Consider the following 19,093-nt stretch of genomic DNA (forward strand, 5'->3'; position numbering starts at 1 on the left):
AATGTAAAATCTGACGTATGATCTTTCTTAAAATTCGTCAAGTCTAAAGTACGTCTGGGACTCTGGTGAAGCCGAGGTGGAAATCTGCTCCCACAACGATGTAAAACATGAAGACTGGCCACACCCATCTTTAGAAGGCAATCCTGTGCACGAATCCCATAGCGCCTCGTTGCCTGTTGCCACTTACGAAAAAGCCTTTCCAGTGGAGGCTGAGCAACAGTATGGTAGGCGGGTGTGTATGGTGTGAACAGCGTTTTATATGCCTGACACACAATAAGTAGCCGTTGCCTGACATGAGGTGGCGGTTCACCAGCCTTTGCACAGAGGCCTGGTACAGGGCTTGACACAACCATAAGTGCCCTCCATTGCTCACTATTAGGTGGCTTGTGGAGTGTGATGTATACGTACATACAGTAGCAGCTAGAGCTAATTTTCTGTTAAGAATACACAGCATCAGGAAAGAAAATCATTGTTGCCTTCTTATTCACCTCACAGCAACTTGGCTGGATCAAAATCACGAAAGAAAGCACATCTGGTGGGACCTGCAAGCCAATGGCCGGCTGGAAGTGCCAACTGGCAAAAGAAACATGCTTATGTATGGTCTGTCATGCAGGGTCATCCAATTACGGCTTTATCAAAGGTGCAAAGCTAATATTTACATACTGCAAATACACAGATTATCTTCAAGAAATGAATAGTGACATAGGTAAAGACTAGTTTTTGCGTTTATTATGTGGTTTAGAAGAGGGTTCTGTGATTGTCATGAATAATTCCAGTTATCATTTGAGAACAACAGAAAAAATTCCTAGCTGAAGCACAGAGAAGGAAGAAATCGCACAGTGGCTAGAAGAGAAAAGTATTTCCATTTCAGGTCACTACACAACAGCAGAGATGGTGGTGGAATTCAGGCACCAAAATATGAATAATCAATAGAATTTCACAGCTTAACAGCAGAAATGGGTCACGACGTTGTAAGTTTACCAATACAAACCCATAGAAAATATATGGACACTAGTAAAAAGAAAGGTTACATCAAGAATGAAAGATGTGAAGAATCTACATGAGGAAGCAATTGATGATGTCACAATGTACCACTGGATTAACAATTTACACCACGCTGAAATTCTATTTAAAAAAAGAATTTCTGAAGGCAGGCATCCAACAAAAGTGCACTGAAGGTATTGTCATTACTTCAAATGACTCCTCAGTTAGTCAGTCTTCCGAGCAATAATACTAAAGAGTAAAATATTGCATCAAATGTTGTGTTTGTTGTTCCATCCCATCCCCTTCCCTCTCTCCGCTCCCTTTGCTGTCCTCTTCTCTTTCCTCCCCCTCCCCAATTATCAGTACAAAGCAGAACAGCCACCAAACCTGACTATGCTGTCATGTTCTTCGGTGTTACTTGTGGGGACCAGAAGACGAGGGGCAGTGGCAAGGGAGGGGGGGGGGGGCTATACCCCCCCCCCCACACACACACACACACATACACACACAGAGTATCATATTACACTGGATAAAATGACTTCAGAAATCAGTGAATATATTATTCTAAAAGAATCAATCATTTTTTATATAATTATATAGCAATATAGGTTGCAATGTATTCCAAACACATTTTAACAAAAGAATAAGAGTGTCAAATAGCTTACTACCTAAATCAATAAATATCATTTAACTTAAAAAATGGTTCAAATGGCTCTGAGCACTATGGGACTTAACTTCTGAGGTCATCAGTCCCCTAGAGCTTAGAACTACTTAAACCTAACTAACCTAAGGACATCACACACACCCATGCCTGAGGCAGGATTTGAACCTGCGACTGTAGCAGTTGCGTGGTTCCAGACTGTAGCGCCTAGAACCGCTTGGCCACCCCGGCCGGCTATCATTTAACTTTAAACAGGCATCTTGTTATTTATTAATGCACATTTTTTACCCTGAACTCTAAAACAGTTACCAAAAACTACATTAAGCAACACCAAATTTTACCAATTTGTTGGTAGAGGACCCCAATTCTCCTTTTGTTAAGCCATATTCCATTCCCCCAAACCCCCTCCCCCCTTGACCAACTTCTAGAATCGCCCCTGCAGAAAACTTGCGTCTTTTGTCTTGTAGCGAGGTTAAAATTAATGTGCAACCTCAGGGAACGCTTGAATGATCACATAATCAAAACTGAAATAGTTTTATAATTTAACAGATGAAAATTAATAATGTATATGGCTGTAATATACCTTCTAAACACACAAGAATACATTAATATGGAGGGGCTGCTATCTCACTACAGTGTTTTCAAAGCATTTTCTTGGTGTATGGATTTGATATCATAATAAAGTGTTCAAAATAAGTCACTGACAGCTTCTGCTACCTACAGATTTCAGGCACCATTTTCAAATGAATACCTTGTAATGCACTGAGCATACAGACAGCATTATCTGACAGCATAGTTCGCTTAGATCGGCTAGACATGTGGGCCAAAGACTGCCAACTCGTGGCAACTGAGGTGTGCAGTGAGAAAACAAGTGGGTGAAACATGCATGAAAGGTGGAGGGGGTGCCTTATCCACTTACCCTTCCAGCTGCCACTTTCGTAGCTCCCTACTATATGTATAGTACAAATTTTGTTGAAACTGGATCAAAGGCTTTCCCAAAATGTATGAATTTGAGGCAAATTGGTAAGTCATCTAATTGCTGCTTTCTACAATTTATTCACAACTTTGTGATCAAATTTTGTAACCTTTTGCTCTCTTTCAGTATCGACAGAATGCTCTTTCCCATTGATTAACAAGAAAGTTGTAATATTACACTCCATACTGTACAGACTAGTTAAGGTAAATGTGCCTAAAATGTCTTCTTTCAGTCACTGCCCTCCTCCCTGAGCCTTTCTTACAAAAGTATCAGTTCCTATATATCACACTAGAGTTTACTTTTACATAATGAGATGTTTACTGGTCTACAAAGATAAAAAGATCTGTATTGAAAGTCGGACATTTAAAGAGAAACTAGGAGTCAGTATTTACCTCAAATTAGACTTTTTTATGGAGTGCAAGAAAATACCTAACATGTAAGTCAGATCAAGCATAAAGCATATTACAATTTTCTAACGCAGCTTAGCAAATCATACCTCTGCTTCTTTTGGTAGGAAATGATCAGATGCTTTTGCCTGACTGCAGCGGATTGACAGTATTTCTTCCTTCACTAGGAATTCTTTACGCTGCTCAGACATTTTTATGTCGTTAGGGTCCATGACCCAAAATGCTGAACTGCTAATCATGTCACCTAATACTACTTTCTTAGCATCTGATGGCAATTCAGCAATAATATTATGCTTCTCCATGTTAACTCTGAAACAATATTGTTACAATTAGTCCTCAAGCACACAATTATTTTCGGCTTACATAAAAATGTATAACATGCTGAAGCTTTACAGTGTATCTGAGCTACATATAGGTTACTTCAGTTTTTCACATTTAAACACAGAAGTATGAAAAGAAAAGGGAGGGGAAGACAACTGGCACACAAAATGTACAAGAAAGATGGTGCAGACATAGGTCAAATTGTTAGTTCATTATTTCCACATTGCTTCCAGACAAACTTGACAACATGTTAACACCTCTGAAAGCAAAAGAACCTCATGAAGAAATACTGGAATGTGAAACAAAAAAGGATACAAAGTGTTCATTTAAAATAGCACTTATTTTAAAGGAAAATGAAGTGAAAAGAAAAGAACAAAAAGTAAGTTACTCAGATACCTGAGCCAGGAGTTCAATTAAGTTACAAATACGTAATAAACCATGGTTAAATTAGCATCAATCTCTCACTGAAATTTTAGTTTCAGTACTTTCAAGTTTTCAGCAATAAAGTAACTCTCTTCTTACAAATTGACAAAGAGAACTAGAGGACTACAAAATAATAAGCATGCCAGTTCCAGTGGACAAGTAAGGACATAATGTACAAGGTAGCAAGCAGCACTGACAAATTATTTTTGCATTGCTTCAGAACAATGATACTAAAAGTTCTAAAAACTTCCTACAGTACAGGATCCTTTTGTTTAATTAGCATTGAAAACAAAGGCACACTATCTGGTGATGCCAGTATTGATTGGTATCCCTCTCCTCAAGTGATTAATTCTCATTATAAACTGCAAACACTGTAACATAATTCTTCTTAGGCATCAGTTACTTCTACGATTTACATTTATCCTTATCCCTTGTGGAGTTGCTGGTCTTCCATTGGGCACCTACCTAGGTGGCGGGTAGGGGAATGCTCACCAGATACGGTGGATATCATGGAAATAAAATGCTGAGGTGGACCAAAACTAATGGCTGCTGCCTTGTAGCTTGATATTGGTTTATTAAAGGCTAAAGGAAGAAAACCTTGAAAACAAATTACCTGGTCCCCAAAGGTGGCAGTTGTGTCAAAAAATTAAAATGTAAAAAGAAAAACATAATACTATGCCTCAGGGAAAAAAAACGAAATCTTGAATGACAAACTGGAGAAGAAAAAAAGGAAATGACATTTGGATGCTAGAATGTGCAAGATATTTACACAAAACTGAATATATTACCAACAGAACTTTACAGGTTCAAAATGGATGTTGTCATACTCTGTGAGACCAGGAGGAAAGGTGAAGAAGAAGAACTTGGTAATTATGTACATACTTGGAATGGGGCATCCAAAGTGGTAACAGTCAAAGCAGGAGTCTACATTATGACAAAGAAAGAACAGAAAAGGAGAATCACCAATTGGAAATTTATTGATGAATGTATTATTGTGGTAGAAATTCCTATTTGCCTGGGAAGTTATAATTATTGGTGTATATGCACCCACAAATGATGCAAGAGACCAGGAGAAAGATACTTACGGAAACTACAGAAAAAATACCAAGGAGGAAAGAACTGACTGTCATAAGGTATATGAATGGAAGAGTAGGAATTAGATAATCACGTCCAACAGTGGAGAAACATGGAGGGACAGAATGTAATGACAATGGAGAACGATTGATTGAAATTTGTGAACAGTTTGGACTGAAAATTACCAACACAATTTTTAAATACAAGGCTATCCATAAATATACTTGGCAACAGAATACTAGAGAACTTTGCTCTATAATAGATCATACTATCATTAGTCAGACAAGTAGATTCAAGGCAGCAGATGCTAGATCTTATATGGGAGCCCTGTGTGTATCACACAGTTATCTAGTAAAAACGAAACACTTCCGGTAATGGAAGAATGCAAAGAATTATTCTAAAAACATTAAAACGAACTGTGCTCAGAAAGCTCAAAACCTACACTTCAATACTAACAGCCTACAAAATGAAAGCATATGAACATTCTTTGCTGCCATAATGGAAATAAGATTGGGAGAAACATTTCAAGGAAGTACAGAGGAAACATATTAATACATAAAATCCAGTGTTATAAATATAGCAACAGAGGTGCTGGGAATAAGAAGAAACAACCACAGCTGTACAGTAGAACGGTTGTCAGAGGAAATTGAGGTGTCAGTTACAGAAAAGAGGAATGCATTTAACCAGTCATTGAATGTTAAATTGGATAAAGTGATTAAAAAAATAATGATAGCAAAAAATGAAGCATGGGAAAGGACATGTGCCAGTGTCGACAACAAACTGGGATTTGGGAGAGCGAAAGAAGTGCGCTCAGTGGTCAGTATTAAAAGGACAGGAGACAAAAACCAAAATCAATCTTCAACTAATAACATCAAAAGAATGGGAAGAATATTTCTGGAAATTATTAAATGAGGATAGAGTATATGGAGGAAGGAACAGTAGAAGAAAAGTAACAGAAAGAGGAAGAGATCCCAACCTTAGAAAGTGAAGTGAGTAAGGTATTAAGAACAGGGAAGAGTGGCATATCACCTGGAACAGGCAGTATCAGTTTGGGGTTCTTAAAATACGGTGGTGACAAAATTGTGAAATTAATAAGATGGTTCTTAAATAAAATGTTACATGGAGATTCAGTATCCAAGGAAATTAAGTTGGGCTATATTAATACTATATTTAACAAAGGAGATTTCAAAAGTTGCTCAAACTATCGAGGAATCTGTGTTATAAACATGTTAAAGAGAATTTTTGGGAAAATAATCAAAATAAGCTAGAAATAAAGTTTTAAACCCAGGAAGAACAATGTGGTTTCACAGCTGGTAGATCAAGTGTATACCATATTTTCACATTACAACAGATCTTAGAGAAACATAGGGAAAAATCAAATAACAAAAGATTAATTTTTGTAGATATAAAAAAAAGCAAATGATACTGTCCTGAGAAAACTACTTTGGAGAGAGTTACATACATCGAACATGTTGTTGTTGTTGTGGTCTTCAGTCCTGAGACTGGTTTGATGCAGCTCTCCATGCTAATCTATCCTGTGCAAGCTTCTTCATTTCCCAGTACCTACTGCAACCTACATCCTTCTGAATCTGCTTAGTGTATTCATCTCTTGATCTCCCTCTACGATTTTTACCCTCCACGCTGCCCTCCAATGCTAAATTTGTGATTCCTTGATGCCTTAAAACATGTCCTACCAACCGATCCCTTCTTCTAGTCAAGTTGTGCCACAAACTTCTCTTCTCCCCAATCCTATTCAACACCTCATTAGTTATGTGATCTACCCATCTAATCTTCAGCATTCTTCTGTAGTACCACATTTCGAAAGCTTCTATTCTCTTCTTGTCTAAACTATTTATCGTCCATGTTTCGCTTCCATACATGGCTACAATCCATACAAATACTTTCAGAAACGACTTCCTAACACTTAAATCTATACTCGATGTTAACAAATTTCTCTTCTTCAGAAACACTTTCCTTCCCATTGCCAGTCTACATTTTATTTCCTCTCTACTTCGACCATCATCAGTTATTTTGCTCCCCAAATAGCAAAACTCCTTTACTACTTTAAGTGTCTCATTTCCTAATCTAATTCCCTCAGCATCACCCGACATAATTCGACTACATTCCATTATCCTCGTTTTGCTTTTGTTGATGTTCATCTTATACCCTCCTTTCAAGACACTGTCCATTCTGTTCAACTGCTCTTCCAAGTCCTTTGCTGTCTCTGACAGAATTACAATGTCATCGGCGAACCTCAAAGTTTTTATTTCTTCTCCATGGATTTTAATACCTACTCCGAACTTTTCTTTTGTTTCCTTTATTGCTTGCGCAATATACAGATTGAATAACATCGGGGAGGGGCTACAACCCTGTCTCACTCCCTTCCCAACCACTGCTTCCCTTTCATGCCCCTCAACTCTTATAACTGCCATCTGGTTTCTGTACAAATTGTAAATAGCCTTTCGCTCCCTGTATTTTACCCCTGCCACCTTCAGTATTTGAAAGAGAGTATTCCAGTCAACATTGTCAAAAGCTTTCTCTAAGTCTACAAATGCTAGAAATGTAGGTTTGCCTTTCCTTAATCTAGCTTCTAAGATAAGTCATAGGGTCAGTATTGCCTCACATGTTACCACATTTCTACGGAATCCAAACTGATCTTCCCCAAAGTCGGCTTCTACCAGTTTTTCTATTCATCTGTAAAGAATTCGCGTTAGTATTTTGCAGCCGTGACTTATTAAACTGATAGTTCGGTAATTTTCACATCTGTCAACACCTGTTTTCTTTGGGATTGGAATTATTATATTCTTCTTGAAGTATGAGGGTATTTCGCCTGTCTCATACATCTTGCTCTCCAGATGGTAGAGCTTTGTCAGGAACATCGAACATAAAGGGTCCTTTAATTAAAATAACACACAAAATATATAAAGATAACATATGTCAAGGGAAAATTGGTAGTACACATCCACAGAAATTTAGAACAAGCAAGAGTCTGTTACAAGGCTGGCCCATTTCAGCAACATTATTTAAAATCTATATATGCATAAGTCTTAAGAGATGGCCTTGTAAATGCAACAGATGTGGTTAGAAATCAGAGATGGAGTTTCTTCACATCATCTACTGTTTGCTGTAATCTAGCAGTTATAGCAGAAAACAGAGATATAACCAGTTAGCAATGGAATACAGAAACTGGCGATTGAAGATTAATTACGGTACCAGAAAACAGAATACCTCACTAATGATCCAGATGACTTATACATAGAGGGTGAGAAAATTGAAAATTGAAAAGGTCACTACTTTCCGTTAGGCCTATTTGGGATCCATTTTAGAGCTGGAGGAAAAATCAGAGATAGAACAGTGGAAGTAAGGTCATTGGGATGTTCAGCTCAATCTTGAAGTGGAAATGTAATAAACTGAACCAAAAAATCACATAAAAGTCGATACTAGAGAGCATAGATATGTACGGAGTGGAGACTTGTATACTAATCTGAAACATGTAAGAAAACTGCAAGCAGTACAAATAGACTTCTGATGAAGGTGAGCAAAAAGGACACAACAAAATAGTAAAGACAATGGAAGTAAGAGAAAGAATACATGACACGATGGATAGAAGGACATCACAATGGTATGGCCATGTAAGAAAAACGGAGGAAACCAGAATATCAAAAATGATCCTGGAATGGGAACCAGAGGGAAAGAAGAGAGGAGGTCACCCTATGACCACCTTGTTCCAAAATGTACAATTAACAATGAGAAGACCTGAGGCAGAGGAGGAAGACTTACAACACAAACACCTGGAAAGAAATCGTAAGGAGATAAATTAAGATCTTATGTAACACATACAAACCATGAACCATGGACCTTGCCGTTTGTGGGGAGGCTTGTGTGCCTCCACGACACAGATAGCCCTACCGTAGGTGCAACCACAACAGAGAGGTATCTGTTGAGAGACCAGACAAGCATGTGGTTCTTGAAGAGGGGCAGCAGCCTTTTCAGTAGTTGGAGGGGCAACAGTCTGGATGATCGACTGATATGGCCTTGTAACAATAACCAAAACGGCCTTGCTGTGCCGGTACTGCGAACGGCTGAAAGCAAGGGCAAACTACAGCCGTAACTTTTCCTCAGGGCATGCAGCTTTACTGTATGGTTAAATGATGATGGCGTCCTCTTGGGTAAAATATTCCGGAGGTAAAATAGTCCCCCATTCGGATCTCCGGGTGGGGACTACCCAGGACGATGTCGTTATCAGGAGAAAGGAAACTGACGTTCTAAGGATTGGAGCGTGGAATGTCAGTTCCCTTAATTGGGCAGGTATGCTAGAAAATTTAACAAGGGAAATGGATAGGTTAAAGTTAGATATAGTGGGAATTAGTGAAGTTCGGTGGCAGGAGGAACAAGACTTTTGGTCAGGTGATTACAGGGTTATAAATACAAAATCAAATAGGGGTAATGCAGGAGTAGATTTAATAATGAATAAAAAAATAGGAGTGCGGGTAAGCTACTACAAACAGCATAGTGAACGCATTATTGTGCCAAAGATAGATACGAAGCCCACGCCTACTACAGCAGTTCAAGTTTATATGCCAACTAGCTCTGCAGATGACGAAGAAATTGAAGAAATGTATGATGAAATAAAAGAAATTATTCAGGTAGTGAAGAGAGACGAAAATTTAATAGTCATGGGTGACTGGAATTCGACAGCAGGAAAAGGAAGGGAAGTTTTGTTTGCTTGTTTGTGGGGAAGAGACCAAACAGCGAGGTCATCGGTCTCATCGGATTAGGGAAGGATGTCGGCCGTGCCCTTGCAAAGGTACCATTTGCCTGAATCGATTTAGCGAAATCACGGAAAACCTAAATCAGGATGGCCGGACACGGGATAGAACCGTCGTCCTCCCGAATGCGAGTCCAGTGTGCTAACCACTGCGCCACCTCACTCGGTAAAGGAAGAGAAGGAAATGTAGTAGGTGAATATGGATTGGGGCTAAGAAATGAAAGAGGAAGCCGCCTGGCAGAATTTTGCACAGAACATAACTTAATCATAGCTAACACTTGGTTCAACAATCATGAAAGAAGGTTGTATACATGGAAGAACCCTGGAAATACTAGAATGTTTCAGATAGTTTATATAATGGTAAGACAGAGATTTAGGAACCTGGTTTTAAATTGTAAGACATTTCCAGGGGCAGATGTGGACTCTGACCACAATCTATTGGTTATGAACTGTAGATTAAAATTGAAGAAACTGCAAAAAGGTGGGAATGTAAGGAGATGAGACCTGGATAAACTGACTAAACCAGAGGTTGTACAGAGTTTCAGGGAGAGCATAAGGGAACAATTGACAGGAATGGGGGAAAGAAATACAGTAGAAGAAGAATGGGTAGCTCTGAGGAATGAAGTAGTGAAGGCAGCAGAGGATCAAGTAGGAAAAAAGACGAGGGCTAGTAGAAATCCTTGGGTAGCAGAAGAGATACTGAATTAAATTGATGAAAGGAGAAAATACAAAAATGCAGTAAGTGAAGCAGGCAAAAAGGAATACAAACGTCTCAAAAATGAGATTGACAGGAAGTGCAAAATGGCTAAGCAGGCATGACTAGAGTACAAATGTAAGGTTGTAGAGGCTTATCTCACAAGGGGTAAGATAGATACTGCCTACAGGAAAATTAAAGAGACCTTTGGAGAGAAGAGAACCACTTGTATGAATATCAAGAGCTCAGATGGCAATCCAGTTCTAAACAAAGAAGGGAAAGCAGAAAGGTGGAAGGAGTATATAAAGGGTCTACACAAGGGCCGTGTACTTCAGGACAATATTATGGAAATGGAAGAGCATGTAGAAGAAGATGAAATGGGAGATACGATACTGCGTGAAGAGCTTGACAGAGCACTGAAAGAACTGAGTCGAAACAAAGCCCCGGGAGTAGACAACATTACATTGGAACTACTGACGGCCTTGGGAGAGCCAGTTCTGACAAAACTTTACTATCTGGTGAGCAAGATGTATGAGACAGGCAAAATACCCACAGACTTCAAGAAGAATATAATAATTCCAATCCCAAAGAAAGCAGGTGTTGACAGATGTGAAAATTACCGAACATCAGTTTAATAAGTCACGGCTGCAAAATACTAACGCGAATTCTTTACAGACGAATGGAAAAACTGGTAGAAGCCAACCTCGGCGAGGATCAGTTTGGATTCCGCAGAAATGTTGGAACAGTTGAGGCAATATTGACCCTACGACTTATCTTAGAAAATAGATTAAGGAAAAGGCAAACCTACATTTCTAGCATTTGTAGACTTAGGGAAAGTTTTTGACAATGTTGACTGGAATACTCTCTTTCAAATTCTAAAGGTGGCAAGGGTAAAATACAGGGAGCGAAAGGCTATTTACAATTTGTACAGAAACCAGATGGCAGTTATAAGAGTCAGGGGACATCAAAGGGAAGCAGTGGTTGGGAAGGGAGCGAGACGGGTTGTAACCTCTCCCCGATGTTATTCAATCTGTATATTGAGCAAGCAGTAAAGGAAACAAAGGAAAAGTTCGGAGTAGGTATTAAAATCCATGAAGAAGAAATAAAAACTTTGAGGTTCGCCGATGACATTGTAATTCTGTCAGAGACAGCAAAGGACTTGGAAGAGCAGTTGAACGGAATGGACAGTGTCTTGAAAGGAGGGTATAAGATGAACATCAACAAAAGCAAAACGAGGATAATGAAATGTAGTCGAATTATGTCGGGTGATGCTGAGGGAATTAGATTAGGAAATGAGACACTTAAAGTAGTAAAGGAGTTTTGCTATTTGGGGAGCAAAATAACTGATGATGCTCAAAGTAGAGAGGATATAAAATGTAGACTGGCAATGGGAAGGAAAGCGTTTCTGAAGAAGAGAAATTTGTTAACATCGAGGATGGTTTTAAGTGTCAGGAAGTCGTTTCTGAAAGTATTTGTATGGAGTGTAGCCATGTATGGAAGTGAAGCATGGACGATAAATAGTTTGGACAAGAAGTGAATAGAAGCTTTCGAAATGTGGTGCTACAGAAGAATGATGAAGATTAGATGGGTAAATCACATAACCAATGAGGAGGTACTGAATAGAATTGGGGAGGGAAATACGGAAGCGTCCGATCCCGCCCGTCTGCTCTGACCCATGACGTCACAAATATGGCGGAAACAAAAACAAACACACACACTTTCCACAAGAAGCCTAATGACACTAACGGGACAAGCACGGGAAATGGGGTGTTTTGGATGGGGGGCAAACTAAATATAAACAAATTTAGACGCCTTGCGTAGCTACAACGTGTAAGTGAAGACAGCCATGTATGAATACCCACCCACCTCCCCAGGGGTCGTAACCCGTGCAACCCATAGAAGATAAAGATGCTTCAGTAGCTGATTAGTGTTTTTTGTCTTTTTTAAAAAAAAATCTCACGGGATAGAACGAACAGATCAGAAAGATAAATATAATAAACTAAAACAGAAATTGGAGGAAACAGATAATTAAAATAAGTAATAAGTGTTCTTAAATTAAAAAAAAAAAAAAAGAAATCTCACGAGATAGAACGAACAGATTAGAAAAGTAAATAAAATAAGATAAAACAGAACTGGAGACAGCCACACTCAAACCAAACTCCGCGCCGTCATGACGTCACACACGACAACACCCTTATGTCACGGGTCAAAGCCGACGTGTGGGATCAGACGCTTCTGTCGACCCTTGGGGAGAAGAGGAGTTTGTGGCACAACTTGACAAGAAGAAGGGACTGGTTGGTAGGACATGTTCTGAGGCATCAAGGGATCACAAATTTAGCATTGGAGGGCAGCGTGGAGGGTAAAAATCGTAGAGGGAGACCAAGAGATGAATAGACTAAGCAGATTCAGAAGGATGTAGGTTGCAGTAAGTACTGGGAGATGAAGAAGCTTGCACAGGATAGAGTAGCATGGAGAGCTGCATCAAACCAGTCTCAGGACTGAAGACCACAACAACAACAATGTAACATGTAATAATTTCTGTTTATTTGTTATATTGCAGAAAAACCTCTCCACAGAGGAAAATCTCAATACATAAAAAATTTATCCTCATACTGGGGTGCCTTTTGTAAACCACCTTTTAACTAATTCTTAACTTAGGAAGAAGACTATTACCCTTGCATTGGCCTTCAACCAGAATACACATCCTTTCCTATTCTGCACCACTGATCGGTCTCAGACACTATTCAACTGTCAAATTTTGCTGATACTGCCCATAAAAATCTGTAGTGCACTACCAGTGTTCAGTCTCTACCAGTGGAGCTATTTAAAGCAAAAAGTATTGAGTGATTGTGGATCAATTCTTTCTAGTGGCAGAATAATTACTATTACCCGACTTATTTCAATGTTGTTTTATTCAAATGTAATACTGCAACAGTTCATTCAATCCTAAAAGGTAAATTGCACAGCACTAGTAATAAATATTGATATATTTTCCTTATGTTAAACTCACAGTTACTCTATTGTCACACAGTGATTCCTGGATTAATAAACTACTACTACTACTACTACTAAATTCTTGTTCTTATGTGCTTATTATAATAATCTTCGTACTTAAATGGTTGATTATTTTTATGTATCAGCAGCAACCTGTCCACTGTGCATCCATACATCCATGTAAATATGAAGAACACCTTAACAGTAAATTGCAAATGGTAACCTTTTTCCCTGTGCATGTACCATATAAAAATCAACAGACAGTTCACTCGTTGTTATGATGATGTATAAGTAAAGATTAAGCACAAAATTAAGATGTTGCTGTTTACTAACAAATATCACATAGCTACTGCGAAAATTACCGGTAATATTCAAGCTTTTTGTTGTTTGCTTCTTTTACATAAACTGTTTACAGTTCAATATTACAAAATGATAAATTTATGTGAACTATAACAACAAAAATATATATACATACTATAACATGCAAGAGATGTGTATTACCTCAGCAAGTTTCAGTCGATAAAAAGGTCCCTCTATAAAACAGAGATTCTTTCTCTATTCGAGGTCACCGCAGGTAACAGTGAGGTTTTGTGGAAATGTTAAGTATTAGATTTCAATATTTTTCGCTCTTAACACAGCACTATTACACAAAGCAAACTTCAAGAGTACAACTGACATAAACTGAAAAGACGTTGCCCTTATTTGTTCGTTATATGTGAACGAACACAAGTACTATCATCACTGTTCCACCAACCATTATACATTTCAAAAGCCAGAACGTACCCACCCAACTTTCATATTTACCACCAACACCACACATGCAACACGCCGGCCGCAACGTGCTACCAAACATCATCCACGAAAGATATGCATTAAGCTAAAGCTCGTAATTTCCCGCAAAATTTTTACTAACAATAATATAAGCTTCTTACAAAAGGAAAAAGCTTTTTCAGGAATCTTTACTGACACAGAAAGCCAGATCTTAAAAAGAATGCGCACAAACATAACTTTATTATTATATTTATTCGAATTGCCCTATTTCAGACTGTACAAAATAATTAAAACCTTGATTGTCTTTCCTGTGTGCCCATATTTCTGTAATTCTTTTGATATAAACTTGTTTTCTCACTTCAGACCAAATTGTCCCAGACTTCTTCGTCAGCTTTTCCTCTTGTCAGTTTGCCATTATTGAACATTAGATCTTAAAAGTCAAGGCCAATTCACACTGTCCGTCTCGGCGATGTCCCGTCAAGGTATATTCACATTGTCCATCATGTCAAGTCAGTTTTGTTCCGGATATCATTACATTACATTAATAGTTCTTCCATAGATCCTGAATACGATATTTCGTAATTATGTGGAACGTGTCACTCTAGCATAAGTTTTCTTTAGCAGTATAATAAGAATAATTGTTATTATTATTTTACAGTTGCCACTTCCTTTACAAAAATTCATCTGTTGAGTAGAAGGAGATATCATTTACAAATTCTTTTAATTTGTTTCCAAATGCTCATTGGTTATCTGTCACACTTTTAAAGCTATTTGGCAAATGATCAAAGATTTTTGTGGCAGCATTATTCACCCCTTTCTGTACCAAAGTCAGATGTAACCCAGAATAGTGAAGATCGCCCATTCTTCTAGTGTTGTCTTCACTGCTATATTTAAAATGGGGTGGGTTATTAATAACAAATTTCACAAGTGAATATATGGTACTGAGAACATCCCGGGTTCTTTAAATAAATGTCTGCAAGGTGATCTTTGGTGCGCTCCAGCTATTATTCTTTTGTTGCAATTAAAACTTTTTCTCGTAATGATGAATTACCCCAAAATATGATGCCATATGAAAGCAGTGAATGAAAATAGGCATATTAGGCTAATTTCCTGATATGTTTATCACCAAAATTTGCAATAACCCTAATAGCATAAGTAGCTGAACCTAACCATTTCAGCATATCATAAATGGTTTCTTCCAGTTCATTTTCTCATCAATGCACACACCAAGAAATTTTGAATATTCAGCCTTAGCAATACACTTCTGTTCATAGTCTATATTTATCAATGATGTTACGCCATTTACTGTGCAGAATTGTATACACTGTGTTTTCTCAAAATTTAGTGAGAGTCCATTTGCAGAGAACCACTTAATAATTATCTGAGAGACATTATTTACAATTTCCCCAGCTGATTATTGTCTGTTGGGTGTGATTCCTATACTTGTATCATCAGCAAAAAGAACTAGTTTTGCATCTTCATGAATATAGAGTGGCATATCATTAGTATATATTAAGGGCAATAGAGACACTATATTGCAACCTGTAGGACACCATTCCTGATACCTCCAGACTTGGCTGATTTTTGGAAATATCTGTAGTATTTATTTCAATCTTCTCCATACTTCCAGTTATATATGAATTAAACCATTTGTGCACTGTCCCAGTCATACCACAATACTTAAGCTTATCTAGAAGAATTTCATGATTCACACAATCAGAAGCCTGTGAGAGATCACAAAATATCCCAGTGGGTGATGTCCAGTCATTCAAAACATTTAATATTTGATCAGTGAAAACATATACAGCATTTTCTGTTGGAAAGCCTTTCTGAAAACCAAACTGACATTTTGTTAATACTTCATTGTTACAGATATGTGATGCTACTCTTGAATACATTACTTTTTCAAGAATTTTGTATCAGTTGTCAGAAGTGAGACTGGGAAGTAGTTAGCATCAGACCAATCCCCTTTTTTATGCAATGGTTTAACAATAGTGTATTTCAGGCTATCTGGAAAAATGCCCTGCTTCAGTGAGATACTACGTATATGGCAGAGAATCCTACTTATCTGTTGGGAACAAAGTTTTGGTACTCTGTTGGAAAAGCTGTCAACTCCATGTGATCTTTTACTTTTGATGGAATTTATTATTTTCCTAATTTCAGTAGGAGAGATGGGTTGAATTTCAGTTTTATCCAGTTGCATAGGTACTGCCTCTCCCATATTCTGTGTTGCATTTTCTAATGAATAACTGGATCCTATTTTCTCTTTGACACTTAAAAAATTATTATTAAAAATGTTTCCTATTTCTGACTTTTTGTTAATAAACTTTTCATTGAGTTTGATAGAAATACAGTCTTCCTGTGCTCTCAGTCACCCTGTTTCCCTTTTAACAATATTTCAAACTGTTTTAATTTTGTTATCAGATGTGTCAATCTCAGATATAAGGCACATACTTCTGGATTTGTTAATAACTTTTTTAATACAGTGCAATAGTTTTTATAAAGTTTCACTGTTTCTGGTTCATTACACCACCTAGCTATAATATACGTTTCCCTTATCTGTTTACAAGATATTTTTGGCTCTTTAGTAAGCCATGGCTTTCTAGGTGGTTTATTACAATTATATTTCACTTCTTTCTTAGGAAAACAGATTTCAAATATACTCCCAAACATATCATGAAATAGGTTAAATTTTAAATGAGTATCAGGTTCCCTGTACACCTCATCCCAGTCTACCCATTTCAAGCTTTCCCTAAAATTTTCAATTGTTAAATCATTAATTGAACACATTATTTTGTAGGAATTTTTGCATTACTGCATGGAGCTACGTCATATACTGTAACTAGCTGTGCATCATGATCAGAAAGACCATTCTCACAGGAAAAATTTTTATTTGTTTAAGTTTATCTTGGTCTGTAAAAACATACCAGTGTCATGCTTTCCTGTACCACTCAAGTAGGCACATCAGTAACTAACATCAAATAGAAATAACAAAGTAATATTTCAAGGTCAAGCTTTCTATCAGATCCTTTCAGAAAATCTACATTGAAATCCCCACAAGCAATAATTTGCTTCATTCTGTCTGACAGACACCACAACAAGGAATCCAAGTTTTTCAAAAATAGCTGAAAATTTCCCAAGGGGGACCTATACACAGCTACGATTATAAAAGTACTTTTATTTAGTTAAGCTCACATGTACATGCTTCTATATGTTGCTTTACACAAACTTTTTTAGTTTCTAAATTTTTCACACTATGACAGATTTTAACATATATGGCAACTTCTCCTCTCTCTGTAATGTCTCTACTTACATGTGCTGAAAGCTTATATCCACCTACATTTACCTTTTCCATATCTGTGGCTATATTATGTTCAAACAGGCATTGAATGTCTGTTCCACCCTCAGTTTTTAAATCTTATAAACAAACAAGAACGTTATCTACTTTGTTTTTAATCCCCTGATATTCTGATGCAGTACAGTAATATTACTTTTCACTGTGGGTATATGATGACCTTGTAACATACTAAGATTATTTTTCACAGTACTTTTATGCAAATCTTGTGATATTTTAGCATCTCTAGTACCTTGCTGTCTGAGCTTCTCATATGCTTAATTTCATTCAATGTTGAATCACTGGTCACTGATCTTAGCCTAAAAAAGAGGTAACCCCATGAGTAAATATTTTTCTATCATCCCAGCCAGTTTACCCTTCCCTTTTCTATTGAGGTGTATAATAAGTCTTGTGATGTCCCACCTACCAATACGAGCAACAGGACCTTCTTGTGCAATCACAGCAATTTTTTTTGTTTTGCCAAGTCATTTTACTTTACTGCAGTTTCATAAAAGTGTCGTAATTGTCTTGTCAAATTCTTTAATAGCGTCATAAAACGTAATTCGAGTTTTGTAATGATCTGTATAGCTTACTGTTTGACTTCTTGATTGGCTAGCATTACTGTAGGTACTTTGAGCATCACGAAATGCAGTTCGCTTTTTTCTTTGCATCTTATTTGGTTGGCTATATTTTCAACATTATTTTTCGAATCAATTCTCCAAGGTACTGACATCGTTAGACTAGATTCGTTGTGCCATGTTTTCTGTTCATGTAGTTTGGTGCTTTTGAGATGCATGTAATATCTTCAGTCTTTTACACTGAAATCAGAAAACCAATTATCTTGCAATTTCCTATAAGAGCTCTGTTGGTGGGACATTGCAGTATAACAAGTTTGTTAGTTAGTCTCATGTTCCTCAGATCATATTCATATCACAAATTAATTTGTAAATATGGCTACATGCTTTTTTTAAATATACAAACGTGACTTTGTAATTCCTACACACCTGGTTTATCTGAAAATAGCTCTTCATATACGCTAATCAGGAAGGACGCTAAAGAGCCAGGTAAAAAAAGTGAATCAGTAGAAGGATTAAAGCAGCTAGGAAAGGAAAAGGGAAATATATCTTTTGAGGGGAACGAATGGGGATCCTGCGATAGTAACACACTACAAAAGCTACTCAGAATTATCAAGAAGGGTTATTAAAAACGCAAGGAACATGCACATAATGTCAGAAATCAATACTTCAGACAATAGACTTAAGGCTACATGGAATGCACTGAAATGAGAAACAGGGCAATGAGCCGCAGAACAAGAAAACTTCACTACTGAACGGACTGGAAGCGCTATAAATGATGAGTCACAAAAAATTCACACATCAAAGAAAGTTTTGCATCACCCCAGTTCTCAGAACTCCTGAAGATAGACGTTGACTGTGGATATTGTATCACAGACACAGCCCCTTTGACTGTTCAGGGATACCACTAAACCTACCCAAAGATGTAAATAACCACGAACAAGCAGTACCTACCAGACGGAGGGAGCCCAACAGCCGATTAGTTCCAGTCATTCGACCAGGAAGGAAGTACACGGCTCATGTTGTTTGTAGTTCAACCATACCTAGACGGTCAATAACGCGGTTCGATCGCGTCCGCAATGTTACTTTGTGTAGGGAGGGCTCTCAATAA

At 37.6% G+C, this 19,093-nt stretch overlaps 1 protein-coding gene across 1 annotated transcript in view; it reads right to left on the minus strand.

Moving 5' to 3' along the window:
- LOC126236768 (putative ATP-dependent RNA helicase TDRD12) overlaps nt 1-14,079 on the minus strand; it is a 487,486-nt gene extending 473,407 nt beyond the window's left edge. Inside the window, exons 1-2 of the mRNA XM_049946337.1 lie at nt 13,804-14,079; nt 3,118-3,337 (exon numbers count right to left, since the gene is read on the minus strand). Of these exons, the coding sequence (XP_049802294.1) occupies nt 3,118-3,330 (213 nt within the window). The 5' untranslated portion in view covers nt 3,331-3,337; nt 13,804-14,079. The remainder of the gene's footprint in view (nt 1-3,117; nt 3,338-13,803) is intronic.
- Nucleotides 14,080-19,093: the final 5,014 nt, after the last annotated feature.

Source organism: Schistocerca nitens, chromosome 2 (assembly GCF_023898315.1).
Source record: "Schistocerca nitens isolate TAMUIC-IGC-003100 chromosome 2, iqSchNite1.1, whole genome shotgun sequence".
In the NCBI taxonomy this organism is placed as follows: Eukaryota; Metazoa; Arthropoda; class Insecta; order Orthoptera; family Acrididae; genus Schistocerca; species Schistocerca nitens.